General features: G+C 38.3%; 1 protein-coding gene across 1 annotated transcript; it reads left to right on the top strand.

The window, feature by feature from the left end:
- Nucleotides 1–4,888: 4,888 nt before the first annotated feature.
- LOC106878366 (uncharacterized) lies at nucleotides 4,889–24,437 on the top strand. The gene is made up of 2 exons (XM_014927557.3): nucleotides 4,889–5,090; nucleotides 23,859–24,437. The coding sequence occupies exons 1-2, from the start codon at nucleotides 4,977–4,979 to the stop codon at nucleotides 24,279–24,281; spliced, it is 537 nt and encodes a 178-aa protein (XP_014783043.1). The 5' UTR covers nucleotides 4,889–4,976; the 3' UTR covers nucleotides 24,282–24,437.
- Nucleotides 24,438–24,613: the final 176 nt, after the last annotated feature.

Below are 24,613 nucleotides of genomic sequence, written 5' to 3'. Positions count from 1 at the left end.
AAAAAACAGATTGTTTACCGTGAGAAAAGTGTTGTTGAACTGTTAAGTGAAATTTGGCGATCGAGGATCGAATCCAAGTCATGCCACACACACACACACACACACATATATAGTTGTAGTCGGGCGAGTGAAAAATACTAAAACAATGACTTCAGGTTAATTGTGAATTGGGTCCAATTTCTGAATTAAAGCCATAAAAAAGACTTTTTTTTCCTTCGTCAACACAATACACGAGAATATACATACATGCATGTATATTCTCGTGTATCGTGTTGATGAAGGAAAAACTCTTTTTTGTGGCTTTAATCCAGAAATTGGATCCAATTCACAATTAACCTGAAGTCATTTATTTACTATTTTTCACTCGCCCGACTACAACCTGTGCCTTTTTGGAGTTATTCGGTTGTTTCTTAGTGCCTTGGCATTTCAAGCATGTAGGAGGCAGATCGTTTCACCTTGATCCCTTAATATGATTTTATATATACACACACACATATATAAGAAATAATAATTCCTTAAAGTATGTGTTAATCCCCATTTTGTGGACACCCTGTACAGTGAACAAACGAGATCCAGAGATTCTCGGTATAGAAGACACTTAGTAGCGGTCGAATGATTAGAACTTAGACTCCAATGTCTTTACGGGGTAAAGAGTGGCTATAAGAGGAATCAAGGTGAGCATATATATATATATATATATATATATATATATATATATATATATATATATATCACAGCATATCTTTTTCTCCCCAGCGGCTTCTCTCCCCAGCGGCTTCTCTCCCCAGAAGCTCATCTGTTACACCGAGGTAATCGTCTTGGTATTGTGGCGTTGGAGTGCCTCGAGTTCTGCTGTAAAATTGACGCTTTGTGGCGACCATATTTACGAGTGGTAATCCAGGCGACTGACTGAACACGAATGCTTTCGGTAGAAGCAATACGGTTTCTTTTTTCCGAGATCAGAATGATTTTAGAATCCAGCCAATCGATCGCCTGCACATTGTTGCCATCTTAGTAATACGTAAACGGAGTGATGCATCGCAGCTCATGTGAATTCCAAAGTCACGCACTGATTCTGACTCCGGGACTGCAATGTACTTTGGTCCTGAGAATTTCTTCCTGCTCTTTATGTTTTGAGTTCAAATACTGCCGAGGCCGACTTTGCCCATCATCCTTTCGAGATCGACACCTACCCCAAAATTTGAAAACATTTTTATAAAAACCATATAGCTTTGAAATATGTTAGATATCCAATAATTTGAAAAGTTAGATATTCAGATATATAATTTACCATTGGTAATCTCGGCATATATTCAATTGTAGAGCAACGCAGAAGAATCCAATAATATTAAAGAAGTAACTACGGTGGTGCATGGAATCATGGCTTCTTGCACGCCGTGACGCTTGCAAAGGATTGACTGAGGATAGCGGAAGCAATATGTCAGATGTTCTACTGTTCTGTCCCTTTTATAATCATCATGTCTCTTCGGTTGTGGACTTGTCAGTCGCTAGTTATTTGGGTATTTACGTTGTAGATGTTATGATGTCTTTCAGTCTGCAGCTATACTTAACTTTCATATTATGTTTATTAAATTGCTTATGGTACATACGCAAGCCATCATTGATAATATCCCCAAGTCAGTAATGTTCGGACACATCTAAAAACAAAGTCGTTATAGCCGTATACATTCCATCTTTAACTCCAGCATAGTGTACCTATGACTACATCAACGAATGTATTCTTCCTTTTTAAGAGGGCATGGAATGATTTGGAGATTTGGTTGTTGTTTCTAATGGGTTGGGCGACCAGGTAGAGGCTCTCTCGTTATTCTTGCTGTTATTATTATCCCTAGCTCAGAAAGAAATAATTACCAGATTATTTTAAATAATAAATAACGTGTTCATATATTTCTTTCTTTCGTGCGCTTGTTGCAAACGTGTACGAATGAATACACTTATACAATTAGAGGAGTCCATTTTGTTGCAACCGGAGGATAAACCCCATGAGTACCTTCCCATTAATCTAGTAGGCCTGCAAAAACTTGATTAAACTATTAAAAAAAACTTAAGAAGAAAAACCAGATGACCATGAACGATCTCCTGGTGGAGGATTTTTCAATTTGTTATTGAAATAAGGAGGAAATGACAAGTGAATATTTAATGAATCTGCTGATCGGCAGATTAAATATATTACCGTTGAATCACTATTGAATCTATTGATCAGTTCACCACTGCTATATACGGACTTTGTTGGTTTGGTATTGTTTGGGTGGTAGTGGTGGTGATGACATAAGAAAATAGATTTATTGTCGTCGATTGCTTAACCCGACCATGACTATATACTTACTTTATCGATCATTTTTGCTGTTGTTGTTGTTAGGTAATAGTAGTGGGTGGTGTATAATTGCTGGTAGTTGTGTAAAGTGCTGTTGATGTAAAGTGATGATAATGGTGGTGGTGGTGGTGGTGGTGATGGTATATCGCTTATTTTATTGTTGCTGAAAGATTGAAAGCTGTCCCCAGCGAGACAAAAGGTACTTAAGGAAGCGGGGGACACAGGGAAGACCTACTAAAGAGTTGGATATATGACTGACAAACTTAGGTTTGAAGTATAAGAAACACGTGAAGGCGCGTGGTGTAGTGGTTAGGTTGCTGCATTTGCGATCGGAGTTTGATTCCCGGACCGGTCGGTGCGTTGTGTTCTTAAGCAAAACACTTCATTTCACGTTGTTCCAGTCTAATCACCCGTAAATGAGTTCCAGCAGAAGCTGGAAAGTTGACCCTGCAATGGAACAGCGTCTCATTCGGAGGATCGGGATGATGGGGGTGGTATCAATCACTTATATGCTATGGAAATCGTATTAACCTTGTGTCCTAGCGCTCAAGACAAAGATATTCATTTCTTATTTTCGACCAGGATTTTATAAACACAAAATATAGTCAACAAGATTCGTGAGAACCTGAAAATATTCCACACCTATGATAGAATCATATAACAGTGTTTTAGGCGGTGGATTGGCAGAATAGTCAGAACGTTGGATTGAATACTTCGCGATATTTGTTCCAACTCTGCGATTTGAGTTCAAATCCTATTTTCGGAATTAAAAAAAATACCAATCTAGAGCGGCAGATTGACGGAACTGTTAGACAATCGGGCGATATTTGTTCAGCTTTTTTGTTTTCTGACAGCGATATAAGCAATGTTACTGATGTTAAACTATATCGGCCCAAGTCAGCAGCTTGTATCTTGTGTGTGTGTGTGTGAATATTGTCGCTGTTCGTTGTGTCTTTACCGAAAAATGTCTCATAACTATCTCCCTCCAAAAACACATTTGGTTTTTCCTGAAAGGCAAAATTTATGACAGAGAAAGGCTGTAGCAGATTGGGCTTGTTATTATTCTGCTTTGTAATGGTAGAATTACCATTTTCCTTCTTGTTTGGGAAGGTGTTGTCTCTGTTACGTGACACCGTTGTGAATGAAGTCGAACAAAACTGGAGAAAGGTCTCAGCTTTCTACTCTGCATCATTTATCTCACACTCTTTGTCTCGGTGCCTTTTACTGGACACAATTCTGGTAAACTTAGATAAACACCAGTGGTGTGAGGAGAGGAGACATGTATGCATAGGTAACTACTAGTTTTCCGAAAAAAATCTTGCCCAGGACCACTAGCGTAGCTAGAGTGTGTGCCACCTGGGGCGGATCGTCCCCATCACCTCCACCTAGCTACGCTAGTGCCCAGGACTGTGTACACACGTGCAGATTTGTGGCCAACCTCGATCGGTGGAGATCCTAATGTCGAGGCGGCGAATATGGTTAAAGCCGTTAGAGCATTGGATAAAATGTCTTGTAGTATTTTTGCCAGCTCTCTGTGCTCTTTGTTCAAATCCTGCCAAAGTTAATAATGCAGTTTATCCTTTTGAGATCGATAAATAAAGAGTAAAACATCAGTTAAGGGTGGTGGATATGTGGAATTATTTGAGCGTCTGACTGATCACTTTGCTGGTATGAACGGTAGAGTATTGGTCTATTATAATTTCATTCACATTTACGATGTTTTATAAGAATATTATATCGACTCCATTGAATAATACTTTATTTTATAGGCAAAGTTTGGTTTGACAAGATTTGAAGTCAGAAGATGAAGTCGCAACTAACTGCTGCGAGACAGTTAATCCGTTGCTTTAACAGTACTATCATCCCACCAATAATAGAATTATAGCAACAATAATTTATAATAATAATGTTTAATTTCTCGGAGTCTGGATCTTATTTTTATCTGTCTCCTGTTCGCCCACTATTTCTAGGAGGATCGTTGAGGTAGAGTTCTCAGGCACTTCTTTCAGAACTAAAAAACAGGAAAAGTTGAACTAGGTTTCTAACAAGAGAATTACAGGCTTCAATCAATTTCGTTGCAAAATATCAACTGTGAAGTTGGCTATCACAATTGGCTTCCTTTTCACTTTGTCTTCTAGAAATATTTTGGCGGAACGGTAGAGAAAGTGATTCAACCTCGTTAAAGAACGTTTCAATCTTCCAAAAAGAAGTTTGTAATATAGGCACGGGATCAAAACGTATAGGAAAGGGATGTAGACGATAATATAGATCCAAGTATTAAACTGGTACTTTATTTCATCTATCCCGCAAAGGATAAAATGTGTAGTCAACCAGAAAACGTTTAAATGTAATGAAATACCAATATATATTTTTTCTTTCAATATTAATATATTTTTTCTTTCAATATTGATCCTCTTATCGCTTTATCGAACCGAAATATACTGAAGAATATTCAAAATTCTTCTAATACAAATCGACAGTTAGTAGAGAACAGATGTGAAGGCCCGAGTATCATCTCTCTCTTGCTGTTGGACGTTCCCAGCGTTTATTTCATTCCATATAACGAATATTTGAACGGTAACGCTGTCTATGTTTGGTGGTGATTTGTGAACGAGGATCCATTTAACGGGGGGAAGTCAAAATGAGGGAAAAATTTTACCCGACCAAAGTTTATCCTTCAAAATCATCTTATTTCTTACGTAAGAGTATTATTGGTGCCAAGGAAACTGGAAACTCTTGGGAAAAATGTATACCAGTAAGATTTTTATTATTATCATTATTATTATCATTATTAAGAGGCTGATTGGTGGTAGACGCGGTCAAGTGACGGATTAAACGGCTCGCTGTATTTAGTTCGAACTTAACCTTTCGTCATTATGTCATAAAAAAAATTATCAGTTGATCTACAGATAGAATGTCTTGCTGTATTTGGTTACATATTTTTATGTTCTGAGTTCCAATCCTACTAAAGTCGACTTCGTCTTTCATCCTTCTGGAGTCGACAAAATAAAGTACCAGATTTGTGTTGTCATAATCAGCTGTTCCCTCCCCTAAAATTTTTAACTTTATGCCAATGTTAGAATTTATTACTATAAAGACAACGTACCAGCAGAAACGATAGAGCGTCGGACAAAATAGCTTGCGGTATTTTCCAGCTCTTTACATTCTGAGTTCAAATCCTGCTGATGTTGATTTCGACTGCCTCCCTTCCGGGGTCGATAAAATAAAGTACCAGTCAAGTACTGGAATCAATATAGTCATTTCTTTTTTTTTTTTTTTTACATCTCCCTACAAAATTCTGGTTTGTGCCTATGTTAAAAATTGTTAACATTATGAAAGAAAGGTAGACTGGCAAGTTAAGTTCTGAGTTCAAATGCTGCTGTGGTCGATTTTGATTTTCATCCTTCCGGGGCTGTTAATATAAAGCTTCACTAAAGTATTGGGGTCGATATCATCGACTGTTCCTTGTCTGTAAAATTTCTGGCCTATGCTATTATAGAAATTATTGTTATTATTGCGCGGAATTGTGATGAGTTAAGCGGGTTAGCAGAGTAACAACTGTTGACTTAAGACCTGATGGTTCATTACTCAACCCACTTAACTACAAATAAATGCCACGGGTATTGCCACATGCGTTATTAGGGAACATAGTTTAGCTAATGAATAGGATGGGTTATGTGATCTAAAGATGATGTACTAATGGGTTCTCACTTATGACACTGTGAACAGAGTATGAGAATCTTGCTAGGAAACCGTATTGTTTATTATTAGATTTTTCTTCTTGCCGAGTGTCTTAACAACATCTACGACAAAGAAACTCATTGTATACCTTGATATGCTATTAAAATAAACACACCAGATGGTTCATTTACAAAATCAAGTTGCGTAGAAAAAAAATTATTTACATGAATGATCATCATTCTCACAGCGACAAAGCCGGCAGAATCGTTAGCACGCCAGACAAAGTGCTTAGCGGCATTTCGCCCGTCTTTTCGTCCTGAGTGCAAATTCCACCGAGCAACGGGATCGATGTAATCGACCAGCCCACTCAAACAGCTGTTCTCAGGTCTTCAGACTCGCGCGCGCGTACACTCATACACATAGACATACAAAGCAACACTATATACTTACATATATACATGCATGTATCTAATCATACATAATTCATACTCGCATACACATGCGCACGCACCCACACAAACACACATGCAAATAGACATATTTATATTTTACTTTGCCTATGACAGCCCATCAAAGGTGATGATAGCGTCGATCCAAGATATTCATCCTCCTCCTCTAGCACATTGTTTCTCACGGGAGCGGACGTGGCTGACAAGACCGATGCGAGATAGGTAGATATTGAGGCCCTGGGGTCACTGAAAATGACCCCGAACAACAGTTTCGGGGAGCTGATGACGACTTCTCCTTCCTCTCTTCATGCAGGGTCTCCAGCGATTGAGTGGGGGACGCATTTCATAAAATGGGAGACCACTTGAGATGATCATCATGAAAACGAAGTTTTGGACTTCCATGAAGCCTACTTGCAGTCTCGATCTCGTTGAGGAGAATCATCTTAAAGAGCCGATTACCTGGCATCCGAATCACATGGCTTATCCAGCAGAGAAGACGACGAAAGATGCTGGCTTCAACACTGTTGATCCCAGCCCTCGAAAGGATTTAGGTATGAAGTACCTTGTCTTTCCACGTGAGACCGAGGATACTTTGGAGCGATCTGAGATGGAGCATTTCCAGTTGTCTGATTTGGCGCCGATAAAGGGTCCAACACTCAGATCCGTACAGGAGGGTGGATACACAAACCTCTCGATAAGTAGAGATTTTTGCACTTACATATTTGCACGCACATAAACGCACATATATACATATTAATTAATACCAAAAAATATGCATACATTTATACGTATGCACATACATACATTCACATTTTCTCCTGCTGAGTCAGTAGAGGTAGAGGCTGTGGGCAAATAAGTGGTGCACCAAGAGTGTGTACCACTCCGGAATGCCCTTGAGTTTGCCGCTTCGTGCTTTGTAGCATTCATGACATATATTGTTATGCTGTGTATGGAGTAATCCAAGTCAACTCTCTTGACATCTGAAGCAAACTCTCTCACATTCTTCGCAAAATTATTAACTCTTTCAAATACTTCAACACGTATATTTTCCAACGCAGACCTAAGATACGATGTAGACATTGCTGGTTGGAGCGCTCTAGCTATAACAGATGTTTTCAGTAAGTTACCGATGCTTCACAAGCGTACAACAGGGAGGTAACACAAGTCGTATAAATTTTCATTTTAGTTTCAATAGAGCTACCATGTTGAGACCACAGACGTTATCCCAACTTTTTGAAAGCATCACTGGCTTTGCTGATTCTAAGCGTGATTTCATTGTCAAGGGTGCTGCCAAGATTCACAAATCTGTCCACAACTTGAAACTTCTTACTATACAAAAGGACATCTGGCTCCACGTATTGCACTCAGGCTGATATAAGACAACACTTTCGTCAGGCCTAGCGAAGAACAAGCATTGGAGAAGGGGTTTATATGTCGCATGCCTTCTTGGGTGTGAGCAAAGAGATCACTGTCGTCTGCATAGAGAAATTCTTTCAAGAATGAGGACATGACTTTTGAATCTGCGTTGAGGCATCTTATGTTGAAATGTTTCACAAACGTACGAAACCTGACATATATTCCAGATTGGACACTCACTAAAAGTAATTATAAACACCATTGTAAAATACAGTAGAAACAGTGTTGGTGCTAGAATATTGCCCTGTTTGACACCATTATTCATAGCAAGAGGATCAGATACATTCCGACGAGCATTCAGTCAGAGCTTCCTGTTGCTATGGAATTGACAAAGAATTGTCACAAGCTTCTTTGGACACCCGAGTTTCCTCAGCATCTTTCAAAGAGCTTCTCTGTTTACGGTATCAAATAGATCCATTATTCTTCTTGAAGGTGACTATACAACAATTTGGAGTTTCTGGAAATGGAGGCAGACTGAATGTCATTAGCCTTAGCAGTGGCGGACCGTGGGAGGGCTAAGGAGCACGTGCCTCACTCAAGAAAAGAAGTGCGTCCTTCTAAATAATTCTATTACGCCCTTTTCTCCTGAAATTGCATTCTTTTCTGAATTTTTGCCTTTCATCTCAATAAAACGAAGAAAGGATCCTTCAACTTTTACTTCCTGATCACCTATTTTAACGTAACGTAGCACATGAAGAATTTGGTCAATATGAGAAATATCTATCTGGGGTACTATAAGAAATAATGCAATAGTATTTACTCTGTTTCACACTTGATCTCCCAGGAATTTTTGGTGAGAGATAGGAAGTTGTAAACTTATAAATTTTTACTTTCGTCAAGTAGCACTGGGTCGAGTTTTCCAATCAGTTGAGCAAGCTCCAGAAAATTTCCTTTATTTTTTTTGCCTTCTCAACTCGAATGTCTTCTCTATGGCTAGATTTTGCTTAGCAAGAAACATAATTATGTCCAAGAATCTAGTCAGGATTTGCTTCCATTTCCTTGTTTCATTTTCAACAAGAGTTTGTTACTCTTTGTCTATTATCTTGCCTTTGGAAAGGCGAATTTCTAGCTCTTTCTACTGAGTGAACGCATTCTCATGCGCAGGGCTAGATTCATGTTCTTGTATCTTAAGATTCAACTTCTACCAAGATTTGAAACCATCAACTGAACAAAACTTTGAATTTTCACTTGAAAATAGCTTACAACATAAACAAAACACGGCTTCTTTCGATGGAGAGTATTATCATCCAAGTTCCCATTTTGTAAAGTTCGAAAAAACCAGTTTCTTGACAGTCTTCTAATCTCCCCTTTCTGGACAATATTTTGCACAGCCTTCGATCCTTGTACAAGAATTTCCCGAATACCGTCACCGTGATTAAACTTAGCAGGCCACATCCCAATATCTTTCAAATTAATATAAGAGTTTTGTTCTTCAGTAATTTGTGGTGGATCAGCATCATCAACTTCATCTTCGATCTTTCTTTTCAAGTTGCATTTCATTAACATCATCTTCATGACCTACAGTAATACCAGTTTCGTCTGGGCGGTCGGGTCTGATGAGAAATTTAATTATGGCACCTTCATTTCGCTTTTCTTCTCTCGTATTTTTTTTTTTCGGAATGCTGCACTGCTGTCCTTAATTCACTTCATCTCAAATTATATCAGTGATATCGTGAATTTATATGAATAAAACCAAATAGAGTATAGACCAACCAAAATAATAATCAACTTTCCGAATATCATCGACACACTGTCTTATCCAGAAACACACAATATTACTCTATTAACAATATTATACTGTATGTTACACAATATTAGCACACAATACAAGTTTACTGATGATAAATTAAAATTTTAAGGAAATTCTAATGGCTACTATACATTATTAAAGTCTAATATTCATACTGCATTTTTACTAATGATATATTAATACAAATAAATTGTGCCGCCCAGGGCGGACCGCCCCTCCCCCACTTGGTACACCACTGTGTATATAAATCTATCACTAACTCTACATGGGAATTTTTCCAGACCTGAAACTACAGATATTTTTACCACAAAGGCTACACCAGATACCTTCTTATACTCCTCGCCTTTACCACTCTAGTAAAAAGTATAGCTACATAATAATGCAAACGCCCTTCATTCGCAAGCCTTGTTTCTGTGAATGCTGTAATGTCCAATGTTGTAGGACTGTAGCTTCTCTGCTACAAGAATAGATCTTCTTTCAGGACGTGCTGTTGATTCATTACGTAGGAAAGTTTGGATATTTCAGCAGCCAATATTCAAAGGCTTATATTTTATCGCAGTCACAAGAGGACCACCGGGCCTAGAAAATAGACTGCGATGACACAGGACACCTGGTGGACCTAGACCCTTTACAGTTCGTTCCAGAGCCCTTATTGCAATTGTCTGCATCGCCTCCAATGAATGTGGTTTGCCCTTTTAGGCGATGACTAGCATTTCAAAAAAAAAAAAAAAAGACGAATCGAACGAGAGTGATGCCGGTGCGTTAAGCAATACCCGTGCATAATGCTTTTTAAAGTGAGAAGCCTTGCACAATACCAATTCTACTCCCTGAGCAACGATGACAAATACTCCAAAAAGAAGAATTAGTCAACATCATTGGTTCGCCGCAAGTTTTACATCAGAGTTTTCCTTCTCATAGAGTGATGGTCCCACAAGGTTTAAGGGCAACTCATTCCCAGTAATGTGGTACACCATACCTACATTCCCATTCCCGTGGTTTTCTGCTGACTGAAAAGGCCGTGCCTGCCCATTGCCGAAAATGTGTCAATCCTCTGAGTAGCCACTGTTTTCTGCACCAAAGTCACCTGTTTGTCGATGATTGCTGCAGGAACTACTGCTGTCCACGAGAAATAGCAGGACCAAGTTTATGTAAACAGTATTGGATGGCCGTTGATTTTAATGAGTTCATCCACCCTTTGACAGGTTTCGTTTTTCATCCAGTGATATCCATTCACTCACTTCACTGAGCAATCTTAGTGGGCGTTGTCAGCTTAGTTGCTGACGACTCGACCATGCAGCAGATTGTATCGCTTTACATGTCATCAGTAGCACTCACAAGCGAACTGACATACATACATACATACATGTGAGTCTGTGCGTGCGTGTGTGTATGTGTGTGTACATACACACACATATACACACAAGTGGGTAAACATACCTATATACATTTATACACCCATAGCTACATGCATACATATCGCAATACATTTTGTCCGATCTTGTAACAATTCTGGCAATCTACTGTCCTATAGTGATACGGTATTTATAGACCCCGAAAGAATGAAAAGCAAAATTGATTTCCGTAGGATTTGAACTTAGAACGTAGCGAGCCCAAACGAATAGCACAAGTCAATTGTATCTGTTGATCTAGCGACTGTCAGTTTGCCTTACATATATACAATACATACATGCATGCAAATATACATACATACATACATTGCAACCATGCGTGCATACATACATATACACACACATACACACACACACACACACATACATACAAGCAGTTGCCTGAAAATGTCATCACAGTATTATCTACCGATTAGGCATGATGTAGCTAGGAAACTCTATAATAAAATCCATCTGAAGGCTAGCTCCGAGGACAAAGAAATAAGAACCCATAGTATGGTAGAAGCCATAGCCACTCACGACAAAAAGAAGTACTGGTGGAATGTCCCAGTGAAGACTTCAATAAAATGTAAGCACAAGAGACTTGATATAATGATTTGGGATAGAAAATAGAAATTGTGTACAGTTGTGGAAATTAGCTGCCCAGCAGATGTTAACATAGAGCTGAAGGTCAGTGAAAAAGAGAATACCTACGTCGAACTATTGAGAAATCTGCAGTTAGACTACAAGTTCAGATTTATACCTGTAATTATTGGGGCTGTGGGAAATGTAATACACTGCCTAAATACCAATCTTGAGAAATTAGGCTTTTCAAAACCAGAAAGGAGAAAGCTAAATACGAAGACTATAGATTCTAATCCATCACTAGAACCTACTTGTGGATTGTAAGGTCGCAAGGTTGATTCCTAGTGGCGCATTGTGTTCTCGAGTAACCCACTAAATTTCATGTTCCTCCCGTTGACTCAGCTGGAAAAAATAAGTTGTACCTGTATTTCAAAGGGCCAGAGGGCCAGCCATGTCACATTCTGAGTCACACTGAATCTCTCCCAGAACTACATTAAGGGTACGCACGTCTATGGACTTGTACATTAATTTCATGAGCAGGCTGTGCCATTGATCAGATCAACAGGAACCAGAGTGCCAGATAATTTAAGGTGGTGATCTGGTAGAATGGTTAGCATGCCTGGCTAAATGCTTGGTGATATTTCGAATGTCTTAAAATTCCACCAAGCTTGACTTTGCCTTTCATCCTTTTGAAATCGATAAAATAAGTACCTGCTTAGTCCTGAGGTCAATGTAATCGGTTTACTCCCTCCCCTAAATTTCACGCCTTGTACCTAGAGTAGAAAGAATTATTATTATTATTATTATTTTATTGTCTTTGCACAGTTTCTAATGCTGGAGATGTACTATTATTAATTATTATTATTATTACTATTATTATTATTTTCTTTTTATCACAGGTTTTGTTGGAGCTCCTGGAGTCTTGCATGCGTAGCGGGCTTACTACCTGCAGCCCACGGTACCATGCTATTTGTTCTTTTCAGCTATCTAATACTTTCCTGATTATTCTGACTGTGCCAAGAAGGCAAACCTTTTGTAATAGTTCTACAGGGCACTCTATTCCAATTGCCCTTATATTCCCCTTGATGCCTTCTGATACTGTTCCCAAGGACCCAACAATGATAAGCATTATCTTCACCTTCTTCATTTCCAATAGCCGGCCGATTTCATACTTAAGAGGGTTGCATTTATCTATCTTTTTGCCTTCCTTCTTGACTATTTGTGGGTCAAAGGAGCACGCAACATTAACTATATAGCATATGTGGTGCACCTTGTCCACCACCACAAGATCCAATCTGTTATGCTCTAGCACCTGATCTGTTTGGATTGGGAAATCCCAGAGGATTTTGCTAGTCTCCAGCTCTGTCACTCTCTGCGGCTTGTGCTCATACCACGTCTTGCCTCTCTCTAGCACCCACTATTCGCACAGTTTCCAATGTAGCACTTTCACTACCTGGTCGTGTCGCCACAACTTGTAGTGGTTTTGGGCAAGTCTAGGGCATTTGTTCGTGATATTGGCAATGGTTTTATCCACTCTGTTGCAGATGCAGCACAGCAGAGACATTTGCTCATTCCTCAGGCTGACCCTCCAGTTCATGGCCTGAACTTGGTCCTGCACTGTCACTATTGTGTTCTCAGTCACTTTTTTCTAAGGTTCCTTTCATCAGCCAATCCCACCTCTTATTTCCAGCAACCTCTGCTGTGGCTACATGGGATTGATTATGTAGTCCTTTCTTGCATAATTCTTCTTCATGTCCTTTTTGTACTTCTTTCTTTGCTTTTCTTTTTTTCCCTGCTTTCAATACTCCCTCATTCCTAACTGTCACTAGCAAGGTTTCCTTACTTTGGGCTCGGTATCTCATTAAGCTCTCAAGTTTGATATGTATATAGCCTTCCGCACTTATCAGTCCTCCTCCTGCATTTGCTCCCTTCGTGTATAGGCAATCAGTGTCTGCACATGGACGATGGGATCCATGCATCATTAGGAGCTTTCTTGACTTCCTGTCCATCTCCTTTAGCTCCTCTTCTGTCCACTTAAGGATTCCAGTGCCATACCAAACTACTGTGACTGCACACGAGTTTATTGCCGAAATTATGTTTTTGGCATTCAGCTTTGAAGCCAATATTTTTCTCACTGCAGGTACTCTCTTTTTGTCTTTTCCTTCATGTTGTGGTGTTTGATTCCATCTGCCCCAAGTATTCTCAGGTATTTATAGCAGGATTGAGGTTGAATTGCCTTCATCATTTCACCACTTATTATTATTATTATTATTATTTTATTTATTTATTTACTTATTTATTTTCTTACTGCTCCCTCCAAACCAGCTATGCTACTGGCCATGATGATCATCTGAAGGGCTTGTAAGATTGGTTGTGTGAAATGAAAAAGTTATCTACTAACTAGAGATCTAGGCCAAGGACTGGGTGGTTTTGTATTATAGAGGAGGATGGATTAAATCTGTCAATTCCCCACATATATACACCCTTACCTGTATATATATATATATATATATATATATATATATATATATATATATATTATAAGGTTTTTAAATTTTCATATTCAAAATAGACAGAGACTTCAAATTCAAATATATATATATATACAGATACATATATATACATACACACATACACCCATACAGTAAAAAAGGATCAAAGGTCCTTTCCAAGTCATTGGCTGGTTTCCCAGATTTTGTGGTGCAAATATTCTTCCCTTGGATGGGACCTTCGTCTGTCTCAGGATTACTCATTTTTACCAGCTGAGTGGGTTTGAGCAACATGAAATGAAGTGTTTTACCCAAGAACACAATGCATCGCCCAGTCCAGGAATTGAAACCACGATCTTATGATCATGAGTGCAACACTCTAACCACTAAGCTATGCGCCACCACACACAAACACGCACACACACACACACACACACACACACACACACAGAAACAAGCAGCCAAACACACCTACATACACATATATATATATACACCCATACATACAAGCATACATACATACATACTGCAAGGCAGTTTATCTGATCTTGTAACGCTTTCAGCAATCCACTGTTCTATACTGATACTTTACTTATAGACCCCCGAAGGGACAAAAAGTAAAGTTGATTTCTGTGGGATTTGAACTCAGAGTGTAGAGAGCTGAAACAAATCGTGCAAGTCACACAAAGGGTTCTTTTACATGCCACCAGCATCGGCCACATTGTCTCTATGAGGCCCAATGTGTGAAAGATGCTTTTATTGTGCTGATGGCATGGATGCCAGTTATACAACACCAGCATTGGAAATGACTATGACTTCACTTGGCTTGATGGTGTTTTCTCAAGCACAGCATATCGCCAAAGGTCTCAGTCACTAGTCATTGCCTCTGTGAGGCCCAACATTCGAAGCCCATGCTTCACCACCTCATCTCATGTCTTCTTGGATCTACCTTTACTACAAGTACCCTCTACAGTTAGAGATCAGCACTTCTTTACACAGCTGTCCTCGTCCATATGCATTACATGATAATACTAGTGCAGTACGCTCTCAGAGCATTCACCTCTATTACTAACATGGTCACCTAGATAAGGAAGCTATCTACTACCTCTAGCTTACCCCAATGTCAGTTGATGAAGTCTATTTTCTGTACTTTTTCGGTGTTTATTGTACCTGTGCACCTTCCACGCACAAAAACTATTTTCCCTGTTAACCTTCCTCTGATATTGCTGCACCTCTCACATGTCCATAGCTTGAACCAGGTACATCTTATGGAGTTTCTACCAATGCCTTTCCTACAGATTGAGCAGGGCCATCTGCCTAAAGGGATTTGTGATTTGGTAGTGATTTGGCTAGAAGAACAAAGTCAACAGCATAGAGGAACTCCCTCTGTTATTGCCTGGAGGACTATGATGAGCAAGAAGTGGGCTGAGGACTGATCCTTGCTGAACCCCTACATGTACCCTGAATTTCTCACTATACTCATTTCCAGCCTTCACCTTATTGACAGCATCCCTCAACATGGCTTGTACAGCTCTCACCAACCACTCATCTATCTCTTGTTTCTGCATTGACCACCAGATAAGGGAATGGGGAATCTGTCAAAGGCTTTCTCCATGTCAACAAAAGTCAGGTATAGGGGTTTAATTTTGCCTAGATATTTCTCCTGCAGTTGCCTAACTTGGAATATAGCATCAGTTGTGCTCCTGCCTGGCATAAATCATAACTGCATGTAACTATAATTAAATATCCTATAGAAAGCAAGAACAAAATCACCGTAAACTATTTCAACTGCAGATTGTATACTAAAGGACTTGACTTTTCCAATAAAGGATAGCCACAAGCCAGTTCAATTTTCATTTTAGTTTCCCTTCTGCAATTAGTTTACAGCATTCCCAAACACAAACATAATCATATACACATATACATACATGCAGGCATGTATCCATTATTTAAGAATATGAGCATGACTAGACATGCTGCTATATGCATGAGAATACATACATAAAACAAAACATACAAATCTATGCATATGCATGCATGCATACATACATACATGCATACATATCTTGTTTATGTCGTTGAAATTTCAATGAAGGGGTTTAGGATCTAGGTTAGAAACTGGCCCTTTCTCTATTGGCATGAAATTTTGAAATAAAACTAAATAATGACATGCATACATACACACACACACACCTAGATACATATCTGTGTTTTCTGTACAGAAAACCACCCTGCGTAATTTCCCCAGTTATTATTTCAGATAAACACTGTGATTTGTGATTTACGTAAGATTATCTGTTTATAGACATTTGGACACATAGATAGAAAAATACACAGAAAGATATATAGATAGATAGACTGATAGATAGTAATATGAATAAATCAACAGATAGATTAAATAGAAAAGTAAATAGTTAGACATTTAGATAGATATATAGAGAGATAGATTGATTGGTAGATGTGTTTCTCTTTCTATCAATCTATATATCGTTTACTGTTCCATTCCACTACCTTTCTATGTCCATCCATCTATCTGTTTGTCTGTCTTTCTATCTATCTATCTATATATATCTATATATATATATCTGTGTTCCTTTCTGTTGAAGAGCGTAGGCTTGAAACGTAAAACAGTTTCTCACTTCCCAAGCGTTAAACTAATACATCTGTTTGTTGTTTACACACCCATCTTTGTCTTGTGTTTTGTTTTTTTTTGTAAATTCCAACTATATATATATATATCTTTCTTTCTGGCTATCTTTGTACCTATTCATTAGTCAATCTATATATGTTTCTATCTCTCTATCTATAGGCAGATAGATACATAGAGAGACGGATACATAGCTAGCTAACTAGCTATATATATATATATATATATATATATATATATATATATATAAAATTTATAATGAATATTCAAAAGGAATATTTTATTGAACTTATATTAAGTGCTCTATTACTTTGAGCAAATAGATATATATATATTTTGATATTATTAAAAAAAATATTAACAATATTCTTAGGAAATCAATATTTGAATTTCTGAAAGATGTATGTTTTATATGACACAATAATCATTTTGAATTATAATTAAAATTAAAAATATACAAAATATAAATGTATATAAAAATATATGCGTACATAAATGTATATAAAAATATATGCGTGAGTGAGTGTAAATATAATTCGATTAAAATATTATGAAAGTCTAAAATGCACCTTACGATCATTTCACGGATATTATTGCCTTTATAATGTAATCTAATATAGACAAGTATATTGGCAATAATTCCACTCTTCAGAGATGTATAAAGTTATTATTATATATGTGAAAACGAATGGTATACATAATAAAATATACTATAGGATGATGTTAATTAAAATATTAAAAAATATTAAGAATATTAAAAATATATACTGTCCTTTGAGAATTTGTAAATCCAATCCATCATATAATTTGGAAAATTCATAGTTTTCCTTTGTAGGTATTTTATATGATATATAGTTTTTGATGTTGGTATTTTATCAGAATATTTAAGAATCACAGTACATTACTAGAGTAGAGTCCATCTTGTTAGATTTATTGCGTTATTTCGCAATAATTAAATATATAATATAATATTGGTAAATCCTATGAATCACATCCAATGTTTAAATGTCTAGATTTCACACGTATATATACTTAACACTTATATATATATATATATATATATGTATATATATATATATATATATATATGCATACATATACAAAGTAACAAGAAGATGGATTTGGAAGTAAACTTTATTCTAACTGTACTGGTGCTCTACTCAACATTTAAAGACACTAATTGACTTATACCTACTAGTCCAATATATATATATATATGGGCCTCATGGAGGCAAAGTGGCTGAATTCCTTTCAAGTGTTGGACCTCACAGAGGCAAGGTGGCCGAGTTCCTTTCGAGTGTTAGGCCTCACGGAGGCAATGACCGAGACCTTTGGCATTATGTCGTGCTTGAGAAGAAGACCCATCAAGCCGAGCAAAATCACAGTCTTGGCAGATACAGGTGTCATGCTAATCAGCACCCGTGCCAGTGGCACGTAAAAGCACCCATTACACTTTCAGAGTGGTTGGCATTAGGCAGGGCATCCAGCCATAGAAAACCATGCAAGTCAGACCGGAGTCTGGATCAGCCTTCCAGCATGCCAGCTGAGTCAAACCATCCAATCCATGGCAGCTTGGACAATGGACGTTAGATGATGATGATTATGATGATGATATATACATATACTAGCAAACACACCTATCCTTTGGACGGTTTAAGTTGCTTTGGTGGTATTTTCTTCACTTTGTTCCAGGTGCCACCTGAGCTCAGCGAGCTGTTTGCTCAGCAGTATCTCACATGAAGTAAATTTGAAGGAATTGGTGTCCAGTGTGGCTGACAGGAAGAACAGAGCCTATCCAATGATAAGTTTGACCCTGAATTTTGAACGTCGGCATATAGGAGTCTTCATAAATGGGTTGCTGATAGAAACTTGTCATCTGGAAGGCAGAACTATAAGCATGAATTTTCTGTATAAATTGCTGCGAATCAGTTGTTAACCAAGGAGTCAAGAGAAGAAAGGCTGAGGAGTGTTTTGCAGGTCAGGCAAGTGAACCTTTCTGTTTGAGCAGCATAGGCCACTGGATTCTCCAACCTACTTGAGGGCCTAGCAAAATGGACATATTACAGTCTCTTATTTCTTTATTGCCCACAAGGGGCTAAACATAGAGGGGACAAACAAGGACACACAAAGGGATTAAGTCGATTACATCGACCCCAGTGCATAACTGGTACTTAATTTATCGACCCCAAAAGGATGAAAGGCAAAGTCGACCTCGGCGGAATTTGAACTCAGAACGTAGCGGCAGACGAACTACCGCCAAGCATTTCATCCGGCGTGCTAACGTTTCCGCCAACTCACCGCCTTAATATTACAGTCTCTTGATGAGTGGCAAGATCCTCAGCAGGATCATAGTTGAGCATCTTTGATGCCCATCGATGGTTTCCTGTAGCCATGAGCAAGAGCCTTCCGGTGAACATAAGACTGAAGTTTCATCATCCAATGGCTACTGTCATCTGCCAACCTTGTGGCAGAAGGGGATGCAGCGTTGCATGTCCAACAGATAGCACTCTTTTGTGGGGTTTCTGTGGCCCTTGCATCAGCAGCACGCACTCTGGAGTAGTTCTGCTCTGGAGTAGTTCTGCTCTGGAGTAGTTGCAGCTCTAGCAGTGGCAGCTCTTTTCAACAGGCTACAGGACCTCTGGTCCTCAGTTTCCTTAGCCTGCCAGCACTGCTGTCTTACCGCTGCAGAAGACTTTCTGCCAATGCTTGCTCTCTATTTAGGTGGCATGCTTGCATTATTTGGAAAAGGAAAATGGGTTTTAGTGTACCAAGTGATTATCGATTCTATTATAAGCTAACAAAAGCCCCTTTATTCTGTCTTTCCACATAACCTGCGCATAAAGTAACAGCGAATGCCACGTAAAGTGAAATTGGTATGGAGCTTTCTGAAAGATATGTATAGCTTTCGCTAATGGTAGCAAAACTCTTACTTACAGGTTGATTTCTTTGGGACGAATCATATGTGATTGTTTAAAAAAAAAGGCTAGAACCTCAATGCTAAAACGTATTTGAAACAACAGACAACAGTTGAAATATAATGGATGGATAAATAAACATCCTTAAAATGAAACAACACATTGGTAAATAATTGAGAATTATGGAAACATATGCGTTAGTCATTATACACACACATACTACGATTTATATATACTATATGTATATATATATATATATATATATATATATATATATATATATATAGAGAGAGAGAGAGAGAGAGAGAGAGAGACAGAGACAGAGAGAGAGAGATAAAGAAGGAGAGAAAAAGATATATAGACATATTGATAGCTATATAGATAGATAGAAACGTAATATATCTGTCTTTTTATGTATGTTTGTATGCATATGTGTGTAAGTACGAATCTATGTGTGCATCTTTGTGCTTGTGTTTGTTCTCCACCACCACCCGAGAACCACTGCTGGTTTGTTTATGTCCCCATAACTTAGCAGTTCAGTAAAACAGATCGACAGCATAAGTACTTCGCTTTAAAAAACTAAAACCCCTCAAGGTGGTGCCCCAGCATGGCCACAGTTCAACGGCTGACACAAGCAAAAGTTAAAAGATTAAGAAACAATAAGACACACACACACTCGTTATAATCTATGGAACAGTACTTTTTAGCCTGGGTGGTATGTATGATGGTGTGTGTGTGTGTGTGTGTGTGTGTGTGTGTGTTTCTGAGCAGTTTCTGTCTACCAGATTTCACTCACAAGACATTGCTTATTCCGAGGTTAGAGCAGAAGACCCTTGATCAAGGTGCTCCTTGTACAGGGGTCAAACTCAGAATCACATCATAGCAAAATTAATTTCTCATCCAGGACGGACTTGCATGTACTCTGTCCTTGATCCAGAACCTGCATGCATCAAACCTATTTGTCATCGAACCTACATATCCTGAAAGGAGCCCCAAATGGTGCACTACTCTGTGCTTGGTCAGGAACAATATAATTATTGATGAAAGCTAAAACTCTTGCTGTTACTTCAATGGCTCATTTAGAATGAAAAGATTAACCCTCTTGGTCCTTTCTGGGGTCATTCAGGCTAGTGATAGAAAGATAGTTAACCTCATATCAGAGACTTTGTCTGAATTTTTGTATCTGGAGAGAGTGAGCTCCACTAAAAGCACCTATAAGTCAGGTTTTATGTCTACCATCCAAGAGCAGGAACAGCACCCCGCCCCCTGACAGCTTTCTATACAGTTTCCATCAACCAGTTTCCACTCACAAAGCTCTGGTCAACCTGAAACTACAGTATAAGACATGGCAATGCTTTGGTATTAGTACATGACATCAGTCATGGATGAGTATGTGTTTGACTGTTCACCTCTGTTGGCAGATGAAAGACAATGTCAGACACTCACTCATAACATCACAGACCTTTATTGAAAGATCGCTCAAGACACTTACTCAAGGTGCTGCACAGTGTGATTGAACCCCAAAACAATATAGATGGGAAATAAACTTTTGAATCAAACAGTCATGACATCCCTAAGATTAATACGGAAAAAATTGATTCTTCAAGTGATTTGTTACAAACAGCATATCTTCTTGATAGTTTGGATGGGAGGATGTCAGCTATTATTGGTTTCTAATTTTGGTACAAGGTTGGCACTTTAGTGGGGAGAAGGTAAGTCAATTACATTGGCCCAAGTGCCCAACTGGTACTTATTTTATCGACCCTAAAAGGATGGAAGGCAAAGTCAACTGCAGCAGAATTTGATCTCAGAATGTAAAATGCTGGTAAGCATTTTATCTGGCATGCTAACAATTCTAATTTCTTTATTGCCCACAAGGGGCTAAACATAGTGGGGACAAACAAGGACAGACAAAGGGATTAAGTCGACTACATCGACTCCAGTGTGTAACTGGTACTTAATTTATCGACCCTGAAAGGATGGAAGGCAAAGTCGACCTGGGTGGAATTTGAACTCAGAACGTAACAGCAGACGAAATACCCCTAAGCATTTCACCCAGCATGTTAACGATTCTGCCAGCTCACCACCTTGATTTCAGCTTTTATTTATTGAATGATGCTATATGCTGATCATGTTGCTGTTTAACCTTTTAGAAGGATGGAAAGACAAAGTTAGTAGAGGCATGATTTGAAGTCAGAATGTAATGACATGGAACAAATTCCATAAAGCATTTTGTTCAATGCTTGTGCAATTTTGCCAATTCAAATGTTACATGCTTCACATATCAAATAATCACTGAATATCTATAATGAAGATAAAATTAGATCCACTGGAAAACAATGTCAAATTAATCCTAATTATGTATGCACTCATTTTTTCTCTTTAGTCATAGATGTGTTGTTTATTATTTATTGCTTTTTAATGGTTTAAAGGCAGGGATTATGCTCATGGTCTTCACAGACCCTTCAGAAGAGGTGAGATCAGTGCAGCTGATGTTTTTGAGTCAGTGGGCAGTGTGCTGTAGCCAAATTGCCTCTGCTCTTTGTTAAATATAGCTTATCTTTGATTGCAGCAAACACACGCATATGAAGTGCATTATTTACATTATTTACATTTGACGGATATTTGTCCTCATCTTGTTTGTTGTTAACACGTTTCAGCTGATATACCCTCCAGCCTTCATCAGATGTCTTGGGGAAATTTCGAACCTGGGTTCTCGTTTCTAAGGTATTTTTTGATGGTATTATTATTATTATTATTATTATTATCATTATCATTCAGGTCACTACTTGGAATCGAACTTGGAATCTTGGGGGTAGTAGCCCACGCTCTTAACCACTACGCCATATACCCGGGGGCATAGTGGTTAAGAGCATGGGCTACTAATCCCAAGATTCCAAGTTCGATTCCAAGCAGTGACCTGAACAATAATAATAATAATAAACATCGAAAAATACCTTAGGAATGAGAACCCAGGTTCAAAATTTCCCCAAGACACCTGATGAAGGCTGGAGGGTATATCATCCGAAACATTGTGTTAATAACAAACAAGATGAGGACAAATATCTGTCAAATGTAAATAATGTACATAATTCCTCATCTCTTAAATATAGAACTGTAGCATATAAAGTGGCTACACACACACACACCATGCTATATTTGGTGTGCAACACTCATATTAAAGGGAAAACTACATTATATTTGTGCGTCTGGGCCTAGTGATGAAGAAACTAGCTTCTCAGTCACAAATACTTGTACTATGCTGCATGAACTTTAGGCAAGTGTCTTCTACCATAGCTTAGGTCTTATCTAATTTCACTCAAACGGTAGGGTTGAACCATAAGGGTGATTGATCCAAACCCTTGGAGTAAAATTAGGGGTGGGAGCAGGAACTGCAAAATTTCATCTGTAAATTGTTCTGGAGATCGGTTAGACCAAACTTTATAGGCTTCTGAGCAAGTCAATGGACTGGGCCCTATAGTATTTTTTAGTGACAGCACGCTACAACATACAGAGATCACAATTGGGCCCCTGGACCTGTGAGGACCCTGGATAACTGCTCAGTACACCCATGCCTTAAGATGGCTGGATATTTCCACTCACAAGGCTCTGGCCAACCTGATGCTACGGTATAAGACATGGCAATACTTTGGTATTAGTACATGACATGCTTAGTAGCATTTCGTCTGTCCTTACATTCTGAGTTCAAATTCCACTGTGGTTGACTTTGTTGAACAATTGAAAGACAATGTCAGACCTCCCACTCATAACATCACAGATCTTTACTGAAAGACTACCAAAAAAACACCGTCCCAAAGTGCCACGCAGTGTGATTGAACCCCAAAACAACATAAATGTGAAGTTGACTTGTGAATCAGACAGCCATAACATTCCTAAGACTAATATGGAAATGATCTAGTTTTTGCAATACTTCACTACTTAAACTAAAACAGTACGAATATATAATTTCCATTAATTGAACATCTAGGCTACTAATCAGCAAAACTGGTGCAAAATCCATTTATTTAAAGGTAAAGTTTAAAACATGATTACAACTATTTCAGTCCAACTTCAATATTGATTTAGAAGATCATGGGTATAAATTAAAGGTAATTAATTCAGTGAGAAAGATATTTAAATGAAGTTGCCTTTTATTCCCTATATTTAAGACATCTTTTAAGAGTTGCTCTTTTCTTTTTAAAGGAGTCTTTGCTAAAACTCGAAGACTTCATAAAAAAAGGACTACTGATCTCCGATATGAATTTCCTGCAGCAGACAAGAGGGAAACTGGCTGCACTGAAATATTCAAAAATAAATGGCATATGTCGCAAGGGCCACTTCACTCTAGACGTGCAGGATATGCGTAAAGAAGCCCTTCTTCGAGTCACACACCGTCGAATTAAAGGTTACTTGGACATCCTAGAGCACAGCTTCGAAGAGGATGTTCCTACATTTTCCAGTTTCCAGTCCAAAGAGAGTGTCAACCTTGAAGGTAACCAGAAACATCTCTTAGAAGATGTAAAAGAGGAGGAGATCAGCAATTGTCTGGCTGATAGCAATAAATTGACTCAGCCTCATACAAAACAAAGGAAAATTGAAACACAGAACCACTCTGTTGCATCTTGAGATCAACCTAGAGATGTAAGGTAGGCTCCGAGTCCCAGAGACTATATTGTTTATTGTCTGGGGTGGTGACACCTGGTTTTTATCAGGAAAACTTCGACTGGATTTCAAAGAACAATGAAATCCTTAACAGCAATAAAAAAGAAATCAGTGTATGTAGTTTCTCCTTGTGGTCGTTGTTATTGTTCTTACTATTACTATTATTATTATTACCTCTGCCTTAGCGAAAGCAGAGATATTGTTTTCAGTCATGTTTGTTTGTTTGTCCGTGGACAAGATATCTCAAGAACCATTGGATGGATTTGAATGAAACTTTCAGGGATGTTTGGCCTTGT

Source organism: Octopus bimaculoides, chromosome 20 (genome assembly GCF_046866305.1).
Source record: "Octopus bimaculoides isolate indiv1 chromosome 20, ASM4686630v1, whole genome shotgun sequence".
NCBI classification, from domain to species: Eukaryota; Metazoa; Mollusca; class Cephalopoda; order Octopoda; family Octopodidae; genus Octopus; species Octopus bimaculoides.
This window is presented reverse-complemented; position numbering and strand designations above follow the sequence as displayed.